The 13345-nt window shown below is 40.8% G+C and overlaps 1 protein-coding gene across 1 annotated transcript in view; it reads left to right on the top strand.

Moving 5' to 3' along the window:
- The window catches only part of WWC2 (WW and C2 domain containing 2), a 158138-nt gene that overhangs the window by 122705 nt on the left and 22088 nt on the right, over positions 1-13345 (top strand). The window contains exons 15-17 of the mRNA XM_063136031.1: positions 3503-3695; positions 9153-9317; positions 11061-11197. Of these exons, the coding sequence (XP_062992101.1) occupies positions 3503-3695; positions 9153-9317; positions 11061-11197 (495 nt within the window). The remainder of the gene's footprint in view (positions 1-3502; positions 3696-9152; positions 9318-11060; positions 11198-13345) is intronic.

The raw sequence follows: 13345 nt of genomic DNA, 5'->3' as shown, positions 1-13345 counted from the left end.
ACCAGTGCTCTTGTGAGCTATTGTCATGGGCACCTGCTTGATAGTAGGAGCATGATATACAATTCTCCTTCCTCAGACAGGAAGGCATTCAATACTGGAATGCCCTCCTGTCAATGAAATTCACCAAGTTAAAAAAAAAAATTCTCCCTCTTCATACACACAAAGCTTTTGTACTTTTTTTATTTTTTTGAAGTCTGTCTTTGCTTTGTTTTTTTATTCTGCAAAGTGTGATCACTTATCTCTGAACTGCATGAATACTCACTCATGTAGTCCTTACGGAGGGGGAAAACCCAGCAAATGCAAGACCACACTCTTCCCTTACACTGCAAAGCCCTGCCACATGAACACTTTCTTATTTTCTATATCATGTTCTTTTGAAAGAGCTTTGCTTCTTCTCTTGCTGAGATGCAGTAAATAGCCCTCCTCCCTTACACATAAACAATGGAGTTCTTCTCTCTCTCTCCACTATAGCAGAAGGTATTTAAGTCATAGGGTTTCAAACAGTGCTCCGTGTCTCTACAAAGTGATCTTTCAAAAGGCAGTCAGGGAAGTATGAGTGAATTGAGCCAGGTTGAACAGAACAACAACAAAATCACTCCAGTTTTGTGAGCTTTTAAATTCATTTACTCAGAAGTCTTTGTTGGCCTTACCTAAAATGGACACAGATTCATATACTGCAACAAAGGGTACATCTGGATTTGTCTAAGGATCTGTGTGAAAGGTAGGCAACACAGCCCCCTTTTGGTGCAGCAGTAGCACACAAAAAATAGTGAAATTTTGTCAGCAAACCGCTACGGAGGCTTAAAAGAAGCAAATTTAGCTTTAAAACACACTAAATTGTTTCCTTTTAAGCCTCCATGTAATATGGGTCAAAGCCATTGCTTTACAACCACTTTGCCATATTTCAGCAGCATTGACGGTGATAGGAATGCAGGCCCTGGGGAGGGTTGGAAACTGCCCCCCCAGCCCCCTGACATTGCCCATCCCTGATCTTTATGATAGTGGGCAGAAAGTCTCCAGATGGAGCTGACTTTAATCAGCATACCTTTCAGTTGTCTCTGAGATTCATACGCTACCTTGAGAGTTTTAAACATTTACTGTATGTGTGAGATGTATTTGCATTTCAAAGTCAATGCAGTTTCACTTTTTCATTTGATCAGGAAAGCAGTGCCTTTTTACAAGCACATGAAATGCCTCTTACTGGGAGCACTTGTTTCAATGTGGTTTCATTTGTGGAAATATTTATATACTTTAAGGGCTGCTTTCTACATCACAATATGATATGGGAGTGCTCCCACAAGCCATCCATGTTAGAAAAAGTAGGATGGGCACACAGCAAGAGGGAGAGATTGCTGAACCATCTTTATTCTCTGGCATGATTCCCCCCCCCCACACACACACTCTTCCAGCTTTATTTTCAGACGTAGTAGTAACGCGTGAGCAAAACTCCTATGTCTTTCACCGTAATGTGGGAAGAAGCATTTGTTTAGGAGGGGGATGTGGCATATCTGTGTCATCATGGCAGTTCTAACAAAGCAGCTACTTGGGAAGAGTAACACTGTCTTCTGTGCAGTAGAGATGGACAAGGCTGAAAACAATAAAAAATGATACCCAAATAAAAATGGGTTGTGATGATGATATAAGCTGGAGAGGGATGGGGAAAGTCTTGGAATATTACCCATAACATAAGTAATAAAGTGTCTGCTAGGGAGGCAGCGGTCATTAAAATTTTATGACACGAACACTAGGATTATTTCAGAGGTCTGCAATATATTTTGTATCATATAAGAGATATAAAGTGAAGGTGGCCTGTGAAATAGGTCATTGACCTATAGGATTCTGATTACCATCATGGAACAAGATCTACTGTAGAAACATTAGTGGGAATTGCAGAACTGTAAATGCAGCGTGGCGGAATCATTGAAGGCTATTTGTGGCGCCTGGGGAAAGGGGCTGCTGTTGTTGTGGATTGTGCTGGAGTTACACTTACATTTCCCTGGTAGTCCTGTCCATAGAAATGGTTAAAAGGAGTTGTATGGAGAGAGAAATGACAGTTTGCATCTGTTAAACATTCTTAAACAGCCCAATATTTCTCTCTTAACACCTCCCTTTGCTGTTGTGCTGGGCGCCTGTGGGCACCATTTTTACATGGTGACTGCAGGCACCCATCTTGCTATGCAAACCCAGTTGGCAGAAATTGTTTGAGGGTTAGGCAACCTTCAAGTAACCATAAAACAGCCCATGGACTGTTTGAGGGTTATCTAACCATCAACCAATCCCTGCAACTTGGCCTTTCACGAAATGACAAGGCACAGGAAGCCAGGCACCCACGAGCAACATCCCCCCATGGGTAGATTGAGGCATGATCAGCAGTTGTGTTGTGCAAATTATGTCACTGTATTCTTAGAACTCTGCTTTATTTTTATAACACTTTTTACTTTTCCAAAAGATTATTCCCACTTCCTGGAACATCCATTAGGATTATATGCCTCTTTGCCCATGCATATGGCGGCACATCCTAATTACCCACTTGTTTAGTTTTTAATCGGTTTTTAATGCTTTATGTGTGTATGTTCTGTGTTTTAGAGTTTTAAATTTTGTATACTTGTTTTTACCTCAATTTTAGAATTTCTGTAAACCGCCCAGAGAGCCCTGGCTATGGGAGCGGTATATAAGTTTAATAAATAAATAAATAAATAAATAAATAAAATATTCAGCATCTTAATGTATCCTCTAGTATTTCTATTAAGATAGCAAACTCCACTTTCCATGAAATAATGTTAACAACAGAATAATAATATCAGTATCTTTCATTATGTTCCCAAGTAACAAAAATATTTAAAGTGCGCGGCAAAAGTCTGAGGATAGCAATTGGAGGTTAAATTTAAGAGCTATTCGTTTGCTCCTGCTTACTCCACTGTTTGAGCATTTCCATTTTCTTATCCTACCAGTTTTTGTGTTGTTTTTAAATCTAAGGTTGGTGACACACATTTACTATGGGCTAGGGTGAACATATGAAAAGGAGGATAGGGCTCCTGTAGCTTTAACAGTTGCACTGAAAAGGAATTTCAGCTGGTGTCATTTTGTATGCATGCGGCACCTAGTGGAATTCCCTCTTCATCACAACATTTAAAGTTGTAGGAGTCTGGCCCTCTTCTGTATCTGGTCACTCTAGTTAAAGGGAGCAGGGCTCCTGCAGCTTTAACTGTTGTGATGAAGATGGAATTTCACCAGGTGTTGCATGCATGCAAATGGCACCTGCTGAAACTCCCTTTTCAATACAACTGTTAAAGATACAGGAGCCCTGTCCTCCTTTCATATGGTCACCCTACTATTGGCAGCTGTAATGCAGTTAGTATTGAAGCCTCCGTAGCTGATCATAAGAATTATGTAGGAAAGGGCTTTTATTTTAAGTATATATCATTGTATAATGCAACATGCATGGGTACTTCATGATGCATATTTAAATAATATTTTTAAAAAAAATTCTTCCCAACTCTAGGTATTTTAGAATTGCTGTTCTCCCATCTTCAGCTGATATCAGCTGCCTATTCCGCACAAAAGTGCATTCTGCTGCTGAAACTCTTTTATTTAGTGAGATGTTCAGAGTAGTCATTTCCCAGGCATCTTTGCATCAGAAGACTTTGAGAGTGGATGTCTGCTCTGTCAGTAAAACTCATCGGGAAGAATGCCTAGTAAGTATTCTTTATTATTGGCTTTGTTTGATGTTCTTTTGTTTTCTTTCTTTCTCTTACTGATGGATAGGAGATTTCTGGGCCGTGCATTAGCAACCTCCACAGGACTGAATATATTCATCTCTGATATTAGATGATTGCAGAATTTAGACTCTCTTTTGATCCCAGTATTACAGCAGTAGACAATTTGTTCAGCACTGAGGGCTTCATTGAAAATGCATCATGAGCCTGAGGGCTGCAGCTAATATGCATATCTTAGATGCATGTAATAAGCGTAATTTGCATACACTTTTAATGGATGTGGTGAATGGTAAGTTGCAATGTATGCTTCACATGCTTTGTGACAAAATAGTGTACTCTTTAGTGTGGAAGACTTTGGTTCAGTCCTTCAACCCTGCTTTTTATATACCAGCTTAGAAGTTGAAAAATATACGCATTTTTTGCTTCTGATCTATTTGCATTTATTCATCACGTTCCTCTATATCTCTGTACAGTAATGATAATGAACATTTAATGAAAGCTAAAAGTTCCAGGCTTCTGGCATTGGTCTTATTACATGCAAGCAACACAGAGTGCCCAGTTTGCTTTCCTCTAAGGTATTACATAACCATTCTTTTGGCACTATAATAAATTATATAACTTCATCCTTGTAGATAGATGTGCAAGGTTTGGCCAGGGGCATTTGGTTTTTTTGACTTCTTGACACTTATATAGTAAATGAAGTAATATTAGAATTGCACCAATTAAACATTTAAATATCAAACAGCTGGTGCAAATAGTATGTTTGCAGGAAACATTTATCTAGCAGACAGAGTTTTTATTCTGCTTCAGAGATAGCAAAATGACACCCACACACACCCACACACCCTTTTCATTAATTTGAGAAGTTGGAAGCTCTGAAAAGTCTCTCAATTGTCTTGGAAGGCATGTGTTTTACTCCACCACATTACAAACTGCCTTGGTGTGGCTCTTCCAAACTCCATTGAAATGAATATGGCTCACATGAGAAATGCTCTTAAATGCAGTTTCTGTGATGATGCAATTTCCTGGGCTACCTTTTGTCGTGTTGAATATTGTCAGATCGCAACGTAGAATTGATATGCAATCCAGAGGAATGTAAAGCTAATAGCTTCCTTCCATTCACCCCGGTAGTGAATAGATGAAGCTGTCTTATACCAAGGTGGTAGCTAGACCTAAGGTTTATCCCAGGACCATCCCGGGTTCGTCCCTGCCTGAGCACTGGATGCCCTGTGTGGCACTTAGATGAACAGGTTTGACCCCAGGACAATCCTGGGATAAACCTTAGGTCTAGCTACGGCCATAGTGGAGTCCAGGGTTGCCTGCTTTGAGTGAAGCTCTTTCTCCCAGGTGTCAGGCAGAAGACTTCCCCAGCCCATGCTGGAAATTTCCCAGGCCAGAGATCTGGACCTGGGTCCTCATGCAAGCAAAGCATGTATCCTGCTATTGAGCTATTATGTGGTTCTTCTTCTAACTCAGTGGCAAAGATACATCAGGCAACGCTGTCAAATTTCTCCTGTATAATAGTTTCATGGTAAGAGGCTGATTGCTTTATTTTTCTTGATATTTTTTAATCCATTATTGCTCCGGTAGCTGTCCAGTAGATGATAGTATAACGGAAGCATATTGATTAATAATCATGGACACTGCCAGAGTGTAAAGTGATGGTGCCTGGGGCATGTTGCGCAATAGGGCTCTGAAACCCTCCAGATATGAGCTTGAATTTTCTTTTCTTGCATATAAAACCACTTTCTTTCTCATGAAGAAGATGGACTGAGGCCAACTGTATTTTGCCCCAGGCATCAACTTAGCCAGTACTCTCTCTTGCATGGATCTATTACACTTGATTAGATTTACAGAATATAAATGACTTTTTATCCTTGTGGGTATGCATTGTCTATCTGAATGTTTCCAGATTATCTACTTATATTTAAAAATATACTTCTTAAATAATGTTGTCGTTATACTGAGGAATAAAGAACAAAATGCTGTTATCAACCAGTTAAACCAGAATACTAAGATTATAAATATCTACTTCTCTCAATCCTCTTTGGGGTTTTTTTGCCACTCCTACTTTTTAAGCCTTCTTCCGTGCCAATTTGTGCCTTTAATTCCTTTGTCCTTTCCAACCCTATAAGCCAAGGGGTTATTACAGGTGTTCCCAGCCCTTTTGGACCCATGGGCATATTGGAGAATTTGAGAAACTGCTGTGAGCACTAATACAAAATGCTTAATCAGTGGATTGCCGCTTTGGTGTCTACCTGTCATGACTATGTGTCTTTTTCAGCAAAAAATGTCTGTTTCATAAGGGATTACTAATTCAGCTAATTGCTAGCGATGCAATACAGCTAATGCTTCTTTTAAACATACGTTTTGGCAATGATCAGTAGTTGCTTCATTTTGGGAGGAGGTTACTATACAACTAAAATTTGTACTGGAACAGTCTTTAATATTCACTGATGTACATACCCACTCTTAAAAATAATTTACCTGCTTCACGGAAATTAACAAATGATCAGTGTAAATGGGATTATCTGCATCCTTTTGACAGCTAAAAGACTGATATTACAACATTGGAAGGATAAACACTTACCTCCTATAATGCAATTGATTGAGGACCTTACAACACTTTCAATATTTAAATGGGAAGCATTCAGATGCCACCCTCAAATAGATACTTATTTGGATATGTTGTTCACTTCTGTTGAGGCCTATGTATAATTTCTAGAAGGTTGCATGGATTTCATATGTATTCATTGCTGTAGATATATAGAAATCCATGTATGTAAATTTAATAATAATAATAATAATAACAACAACAACAACAACAACAACAATAATAATAATAATAATAACAATAATTTTAAAAGGTTTTTCAGGTTCCTGCAGGCACCAAATTGGGGACCCCTCCACTACTATTGTTCTTTAGATCCCTCAATGGCTGTGTTCAGACCACATGATAGTCAACCGTGGGGTAATAATCAACTTGACAATTGTTTATCTAGGTGGTGTTCCCCACACAACATGATAATAAACAAACATGGCAGAGTTGAGTTGACTATTAGTCCACGCTGAGTTGACTCACTCATCCTCCTGCTTGTATCCCATCTGCCATTGCTGCTGAAAATCTATCCTGCGGGCTGGGCTAGAGTGGCAGCCACTACTTTGATTACTCTTGCCTTATGACTCAGTAGCTGCCAAAATAACCAACAGTGCAACTAACAGTTGTCTGAATAGGCAACTCTGCATAGCATTGATTACTTGCGTTGGTTATTTTGGCCAAATATCCAACCATTGGTTAAAAAACTCCTGTCACACAACACAATAACCCACAGTGGGTTAAATAACCAATTGTCGACTATTTCAACCACCATTGGTTATTGTGTTGTCTGAATCCAGTCACTGTCTATCCTGAACTATGAAAAACCAAAGGGAGGAAAGTTTCCAAGTCGAATCGAAAGAAGAGAGAAACAAGTCCGCAGGATGCAAAAAGATGCATATGTATGAAGCCCGACACGTTTCGGCCTGGATCCTATTAAAGGCCTTCTTCAGGGGGGTTGTAAGCATTAAAATACATTTTAAAATATTATGGAACAACACATGGAATCAAAATATTAGGGCTGTGCAGTGCCTCGGACGAATGTCTGAATCCGAGACAAGGGATGCTGATTCGACCTGCTTCATCTCGGTTCCAAGGCAGTTCTGATTCAGCCTGAGGCACCCCGAAGCCAAAGCTGATTGGCTTCGGAGCACCTCGGGCCGCTTCAGAGCAACACTGGGCTGCTTACCTGCTGCCATTGCCACTGCCGCCGCCTCGCTCCTATCAGCTGCCATCACTGACAACGACGCATCTGAGAAGAACCAGGCTGTGATTTTAAGTTTAGTACCTCTATGGCCACAAAGTACGGTGGCCAAAGAGGTACCAATCAGAGCCCCTGTGATATCTTAAAATTGCAGCTTGGTTCTTCTCGGTGGTGGCATCAGCGGAAGGAGTGAGGAGGAGGCACCCAGAAAAGGCTGAATTGCCTCGAAGGGCCCGAATCTCTCCTCGGCTTCAGCACTGAGGTGAGGCGGGCAACCCCTGAAGCACCCCAAGGTGAATTGGGGCTGTTTCGGCTCCAAATCGGCCTCCAAGCTGAATTGGGGGGTCACTGCACAGCCCTACAAAATACGTTCATGATGTAAAGTAAATTAGACATATTGCCACAGGGGCCTATGTACATATATAGGTTTTAAAAGTTATACATATTTCATGGGGCTACTAGAGCCTGTATACATGTGTCCAATTAAAACATAAAATCAGAATAAATTAGAAATATAATATATCATTCCTTACTTGTTAGAAGATGTCTGCAGATTTCCCTCTAGCAATAAGCTGCCTCCTCTTATAATGATTGGCAACTGAGAACTATGACCATCTGGAGAAGAGCCTTCAGTGTGGTGGCCCCCTTTCTTTGGAAGTCTCTGCCCCTGGAGGTCAGGCAGGCACTAACACTGTGTTAATTCCAGTGCCTCTTGAAAACTGTCCTATTCCAGGAAGCATTTCTTGATTAACCAGCTACAGTTTTTATTAGTATTTATTGGTATTCCGTTTTAAAAATAACAATTTTAATAAGGTATTTTAATCTTTTTAATGTTTTACCCTTATGTTCACCACTCTGAAATCTACCTTAGAGGTGGAGCAGTATAGAAATGTTGTAAATAAATAAACTAGCATTACTTCACCATTTCTGTGCAACTGCTCCAGATGATAAATTGTACCCCATCCTCACTCAATGGCCTGGTTCAAACAACAGGCTAAACCATGCTGCTTAACCACAAAATGCATTCCCTTAACCGTTTTGTGGTTAAGCAGCATGGTTTAGCGTGTTGTCTGAACCAGGCCTTTGTAAGGTCTCTGCTTCCCCTTCTACCTTCCTATTCACTATACTGAGGCCGGTTTGTATGATTAGTGGGTTAATGGTATCTTTGGGGGGCTCTTCTTCTCCACCATGCAAATAATGTCATGAGTGCCACACAGAGGCCTCTATATATGTAAATCTAATTCGTGCAACCGAGGTGCCAGAGTCATGCAGATTGGGCCTCCACGTGGGAGTGCCCACCACACATGTTACGTTACATGCATAATGGAATGGAGTGGATTGCTTGACCACTCTTCTACTACATGAAGAGATTTGCTGGCCTGGTAAGTATATGGACTTGGCTTTAGTGTTTATTTCTCTTCAGTTTGAATACTGGTTCTGAGTATAACTGCTATACCTTAACTTCAGAGGTTAATTCATGTATTTGATCCTTATGGGGTGAGAGACATTTGAGGAACCAATGTGTAAAACAACTTTTGTGTGACAAAACCACTCTGAAATTTTTGGATCGTTTCATCAGTTTTTATATTAAGTATTAAAGTGACCATACACATTATCCTTTCCTATTTCTGTGCAGGCTGGAACTCAGATAAGCTTAGCAGACATGTTGTTTTCAAATGAGACTTCTACTCTGTGGTATAACTTGCTGGCTTGCAAACAGATTCCTGGCAGAAAGAATAAAGAGCAAAAGGAGGATTCTATATTTGTACCAAACAATCAGTCTTCTGGCTCCTTGGACTTGGTGAGGAATGTATGATTACTTCTGAAGAGGATACTAGAAATAGTAGTGGTACCAGGGACGCAATTGTCCTATCTAATTAAGTGTTCCCTCCTATGCTTTTACTATCTGACTGCCAAATGGCCTGAATGGAGATGTGTAATTTGGCTTCTAAAAACTCATTTACATGGTAAGGGGAAAGCACATGTACACTGCGTGTTATTTATTTTTTCTTGCTTTATTTATTCAATTTATGAATCACCCTATAGCTGAAGTCCTCAAGACGACATACATAAGAAAAGCAAACAATAAAACCAATGTAAAGTCAATGACAAAACACATTAAGGGTGCAATGCTATGTTTGTTTAGACAGTAAAAAGTCTCACACCTCCCATGTTGCTAAGTAATGCTGGGAGTTGTAGGACTTTTTTCTGTCTCAACATGCAGAGGATGGTCCCCTAAAATCATTTTTGTAGAAGCCACAACAATAAATCAGAATAATTTAAGAGGGATAATAACTAAGTAGCTAAAACATGGTGAAAGATGATTTTAAAGTGCAGCATTAAACATTTCATTGAAAGGAAAGAAACCACATTAAAATGCTCTGTGCATAATCAACACTATCTCACACCAGAGAAGGCTAGGTTATAACCATTCTTCTAAAGTTGCTGGCTTTCCACAGGCAGGGAAGTTAATTCGGATTTTGTGCATGCGTCCCTTTAAGAACATTATTCCCATATGTGAAAGTCCAAATATACTGAAGGTGGGACTTGTGTACCAGCTAGGATGGAAGGGGTATTCTTTCTCCTCACTATGTTTCAGCAAACTGAGCTGAGTAAAGTTATCGTTTAATCTGGCCTAGATTCATTTTATGCAGCATGTGGTTAGTGAGCTTATTTAAACAATGGTTATGTAGCCACCATGGTTAGTCATGGTTCTCATGACACACTAAATCAAGGTTCACGCAACATGCTAAGCCATAATGTTTAGCTCAAAACAATTAACGATCATGTTTTAGTGTCATATCTGAACAAGACCTATGTGTGTTTCATGGTGTTGCCCTTCTTATATAAATGTGCCTCTGCAGATATTTTCATACTCACTAAATTTAATCTGAAAGGTAGGTGCAGGTGTAGAGTTAATAGACAGTGTCTTGTTGTTGTACCCAGGCTTTGTCCATATCCACAACAATTGATGGGGCAGGCTTTATTTATAGTATCACTTAGAATCATAGAATAGCAGAGTTGGAAGGGGCCTACAAGGCCATCGAGTCCAACCCCCTGCTCAATGCAGGAATCCACCCTAAAGCATACCTGACAGATGGTTGTCCAGCTGCCTCTTGAATGCCTCTAGTGTGGGAGAGCCCACAACCTCCCTAGATAACTGGTTCCATTGTCGTACTGCTCTAACAGTCAAGAAGTTTTTCCTGATGTCCAGCCGGAATCTGGCTTCCTGTAACTTGAGCCCATTATTCCGTGTCCTTCACTCTGGGATGATCAAGAAGAGATCCTGGCTCCCCTCTGTGTGACAACCTTTTAAGTATTTGAAGAGTGCTATCATATCTCCCCTCAATCTTCTCTTCTCCAGGCTAAACATGCCCAGTTCTTTCAGTCTCTCTTCATAGGGCTTTGTTTCCAGACCCCTGATCATCCTGGTTGCCCTCCTCTGAACATGCTCCAGCTTGTCTGCACCTCCCCAATTATGGAATGAACTTCTTACAACTCAGTACATTATAATATGTAGTTCTACTTCCAATGTCTCCATTAGGATGCTGTGTCAGCATTACTAGAAAGGACATCAGCCGAGCTGCAAGCAGTTGAACAAGAGTTGGCAGAGGAGGAGGAAGAGGAGGAAGAGGAAGAAGACAAGGATGTACAAGAGCCATTGAATGCTGAGGAAGATTGGTAAGCTGAAGTGTGTGTGTGTGTGTGTGTGTGTGTGTGTGTGTGTATGTATGTAAAACAGCTTTTAAAACTATAAAGCATAAAACAAAGCAGACCACTGAAAGAAACTTTGTTCACCATCTGCTATGCCTCAAAACAGAAAGAACTTTTTATCCCTTTGAAGACTTTGGGGAAGAATCACACATACTTCACTTGGTGTTTTCCCTGCAGCACTTTCCCCGCTGCTGAAGGTTTGTTTCCAGAATGTGCCTCCTGCAAACGGAAGCGCTCCTCTCAGGAAGGCTCCTCCTCCTGGTTGTTGACGATTCCCTCTCCCCACTCCAAGCCACAGCTTACCCCATTCAGCAGTCTCCTGAATCTCTGTATAGCATTTTCAGGGGGCTGGGGAGACTGTTATGGGAAGGAGTGGGTGCGGAAGTCCACTTGCACCAGCGCAGTTGATCCAACATAAATTTGTATCTAACCTGAAGAGAAAAGTAGTATTATTTTTTTAAAAAATGGAAATAGCTATTTGCTTCTTCGGTGGGAACTGCAGCAAGGGGAATAATCAACAATACATCATCTGCACACACAACTTCCCTTCAGTCATTAGTCCCACCTGATTAAGGTCACATAGCTAGAGGGCAGGGCTGCTCCTGCTGGCCCCACCCTCAGTGTCTCGACACTGCCTACATAACTGTCCACGTGTTGGGGGAAGGTCTGTAATGAAGAAGTCTGCTAAACTACCTGTGAACTGGAACCATGCACAAACCCTAGGCATGTTCAGCAGAGTTCCCCATTTTAGACATGCTCCCAAAATGTAGATAGCATGGGAGAGTGAATACAGGGACAGAGCCCCCCCCCTTTCTCCCCATATGATTTTAACTATGAGGAGATTAATGACTGAGGGAGGCTCAAAAGGTGGCAACAAGGGAGAGGGCCTTCTCGGCAGTGCCCCCCCAATTATGGAATGAAGTCCCCAGTGATGCCCACCTGGTGCCAACATTATTATCTTTATAGGCCTTCCTCTACTCCCAGGCATATGGCAGCATGTGATAGGTTTTTAATCAGGTCATGGGGTAATGCTGGGATATATGTGTGTATGTGCATCTGCTCTGTTTATGTTTGTAACTAAACTATATTTATATCATGCAAAATACTGTATTTTAAAAGGTTTTAATCTTTGTAAGCTGCCCAGAGAGCTTTGGCTCTTGTGCAGTATAGAAATGAAATGAATTGAAATGAAATGAAAGGGGCTACAGTTCTCCCTCTCCCATACATAAGAACCCTGCTGCATCAGATCAAAGGTCCATCTGGTTTTGCATCCTATTTTCTACAATGGTCAATCAGATGCCTCTGGGTGTGAAAGCAATTGCCTTTCCCAACAGCAGGGTGTGAAAGCTGGTGACTTTTCCTAACTATTTATCCCCCAGCATCTGCTATTACATGGTATATTGTCTCTGAGCCTGCAGTGCACGTCTGTGGATCTTGCCCTGCATTGCCCACAGTAGATGGAGAAGATGGGCAATTAATGTTACATTAAAGATGTAGGGCTTCTTTACACAAGGGTTTTATTGTGTGTTTGTGATTGGTAACTCGCATTTTTGTGTGGACCCTTTACACAACGTCATCAACCTCCAGGGTCTCTCCCATGCTTTCTGACCGTTATAACCACTTTATTCTTAATGAGGAAAATGAGATAATAAATATTGATTGCGCTTTGAAGCATTCCAATGGCTGGTGAATTTTCAGAATCCCGCTATATCATAGCTATACTACAGCATCATCTAGTGGCTGTATAATTAAATATATATAACTCGCAGAAAGAAAGAAAAACCTCTGCAAGAAATCCAGAAGCAGAAGCCCTGGTAAAGGCACAGGATAAATGCCTCGTGTACAGAAGCCCATAATCTAAAATGAGTTAACTGCGTTGTGTTCAGATCCCATATAAATCTTGATGGTGACAGAGTAGCGTTCCCCAACCTGGCAGTGCTGGCTGGGGATGATAGGAGCTGTAGCCCAACACGTCTAGAAGGTGTCAGGTAGGGGAAGATTGAGATAGAGTACAGTATTTTTCCCATTCATCATATTGGGTGCAAATAATCGTTTATCTACTGAGAACACAAAATGAATTAGCCTATATGCGTTAATAGAGGTTAATAATCTGGA

Source organism: Elgaria multicarinata, chromosome 10 (assembly GCF_023053635.1).
Source record: "Elgaria multicarinata webbii isolate HBS135686 ecotype San Diego chromosome 10, rElgMul1.1.pri, whole genome shotgun sequence".
NCBI classification, from domain to species: domain Eukaryota; kingdom Metazoa; phylum Chordata; class Lepidosauria; order Squamata; family Anguidae; genus Elgaria; species Elgaria multicarinata.
The sequence above is the reverse complement of the archived record's forward strand: the minus strand, read 5'-3'. Positions and strand labels throughout refer to the sequence as shown.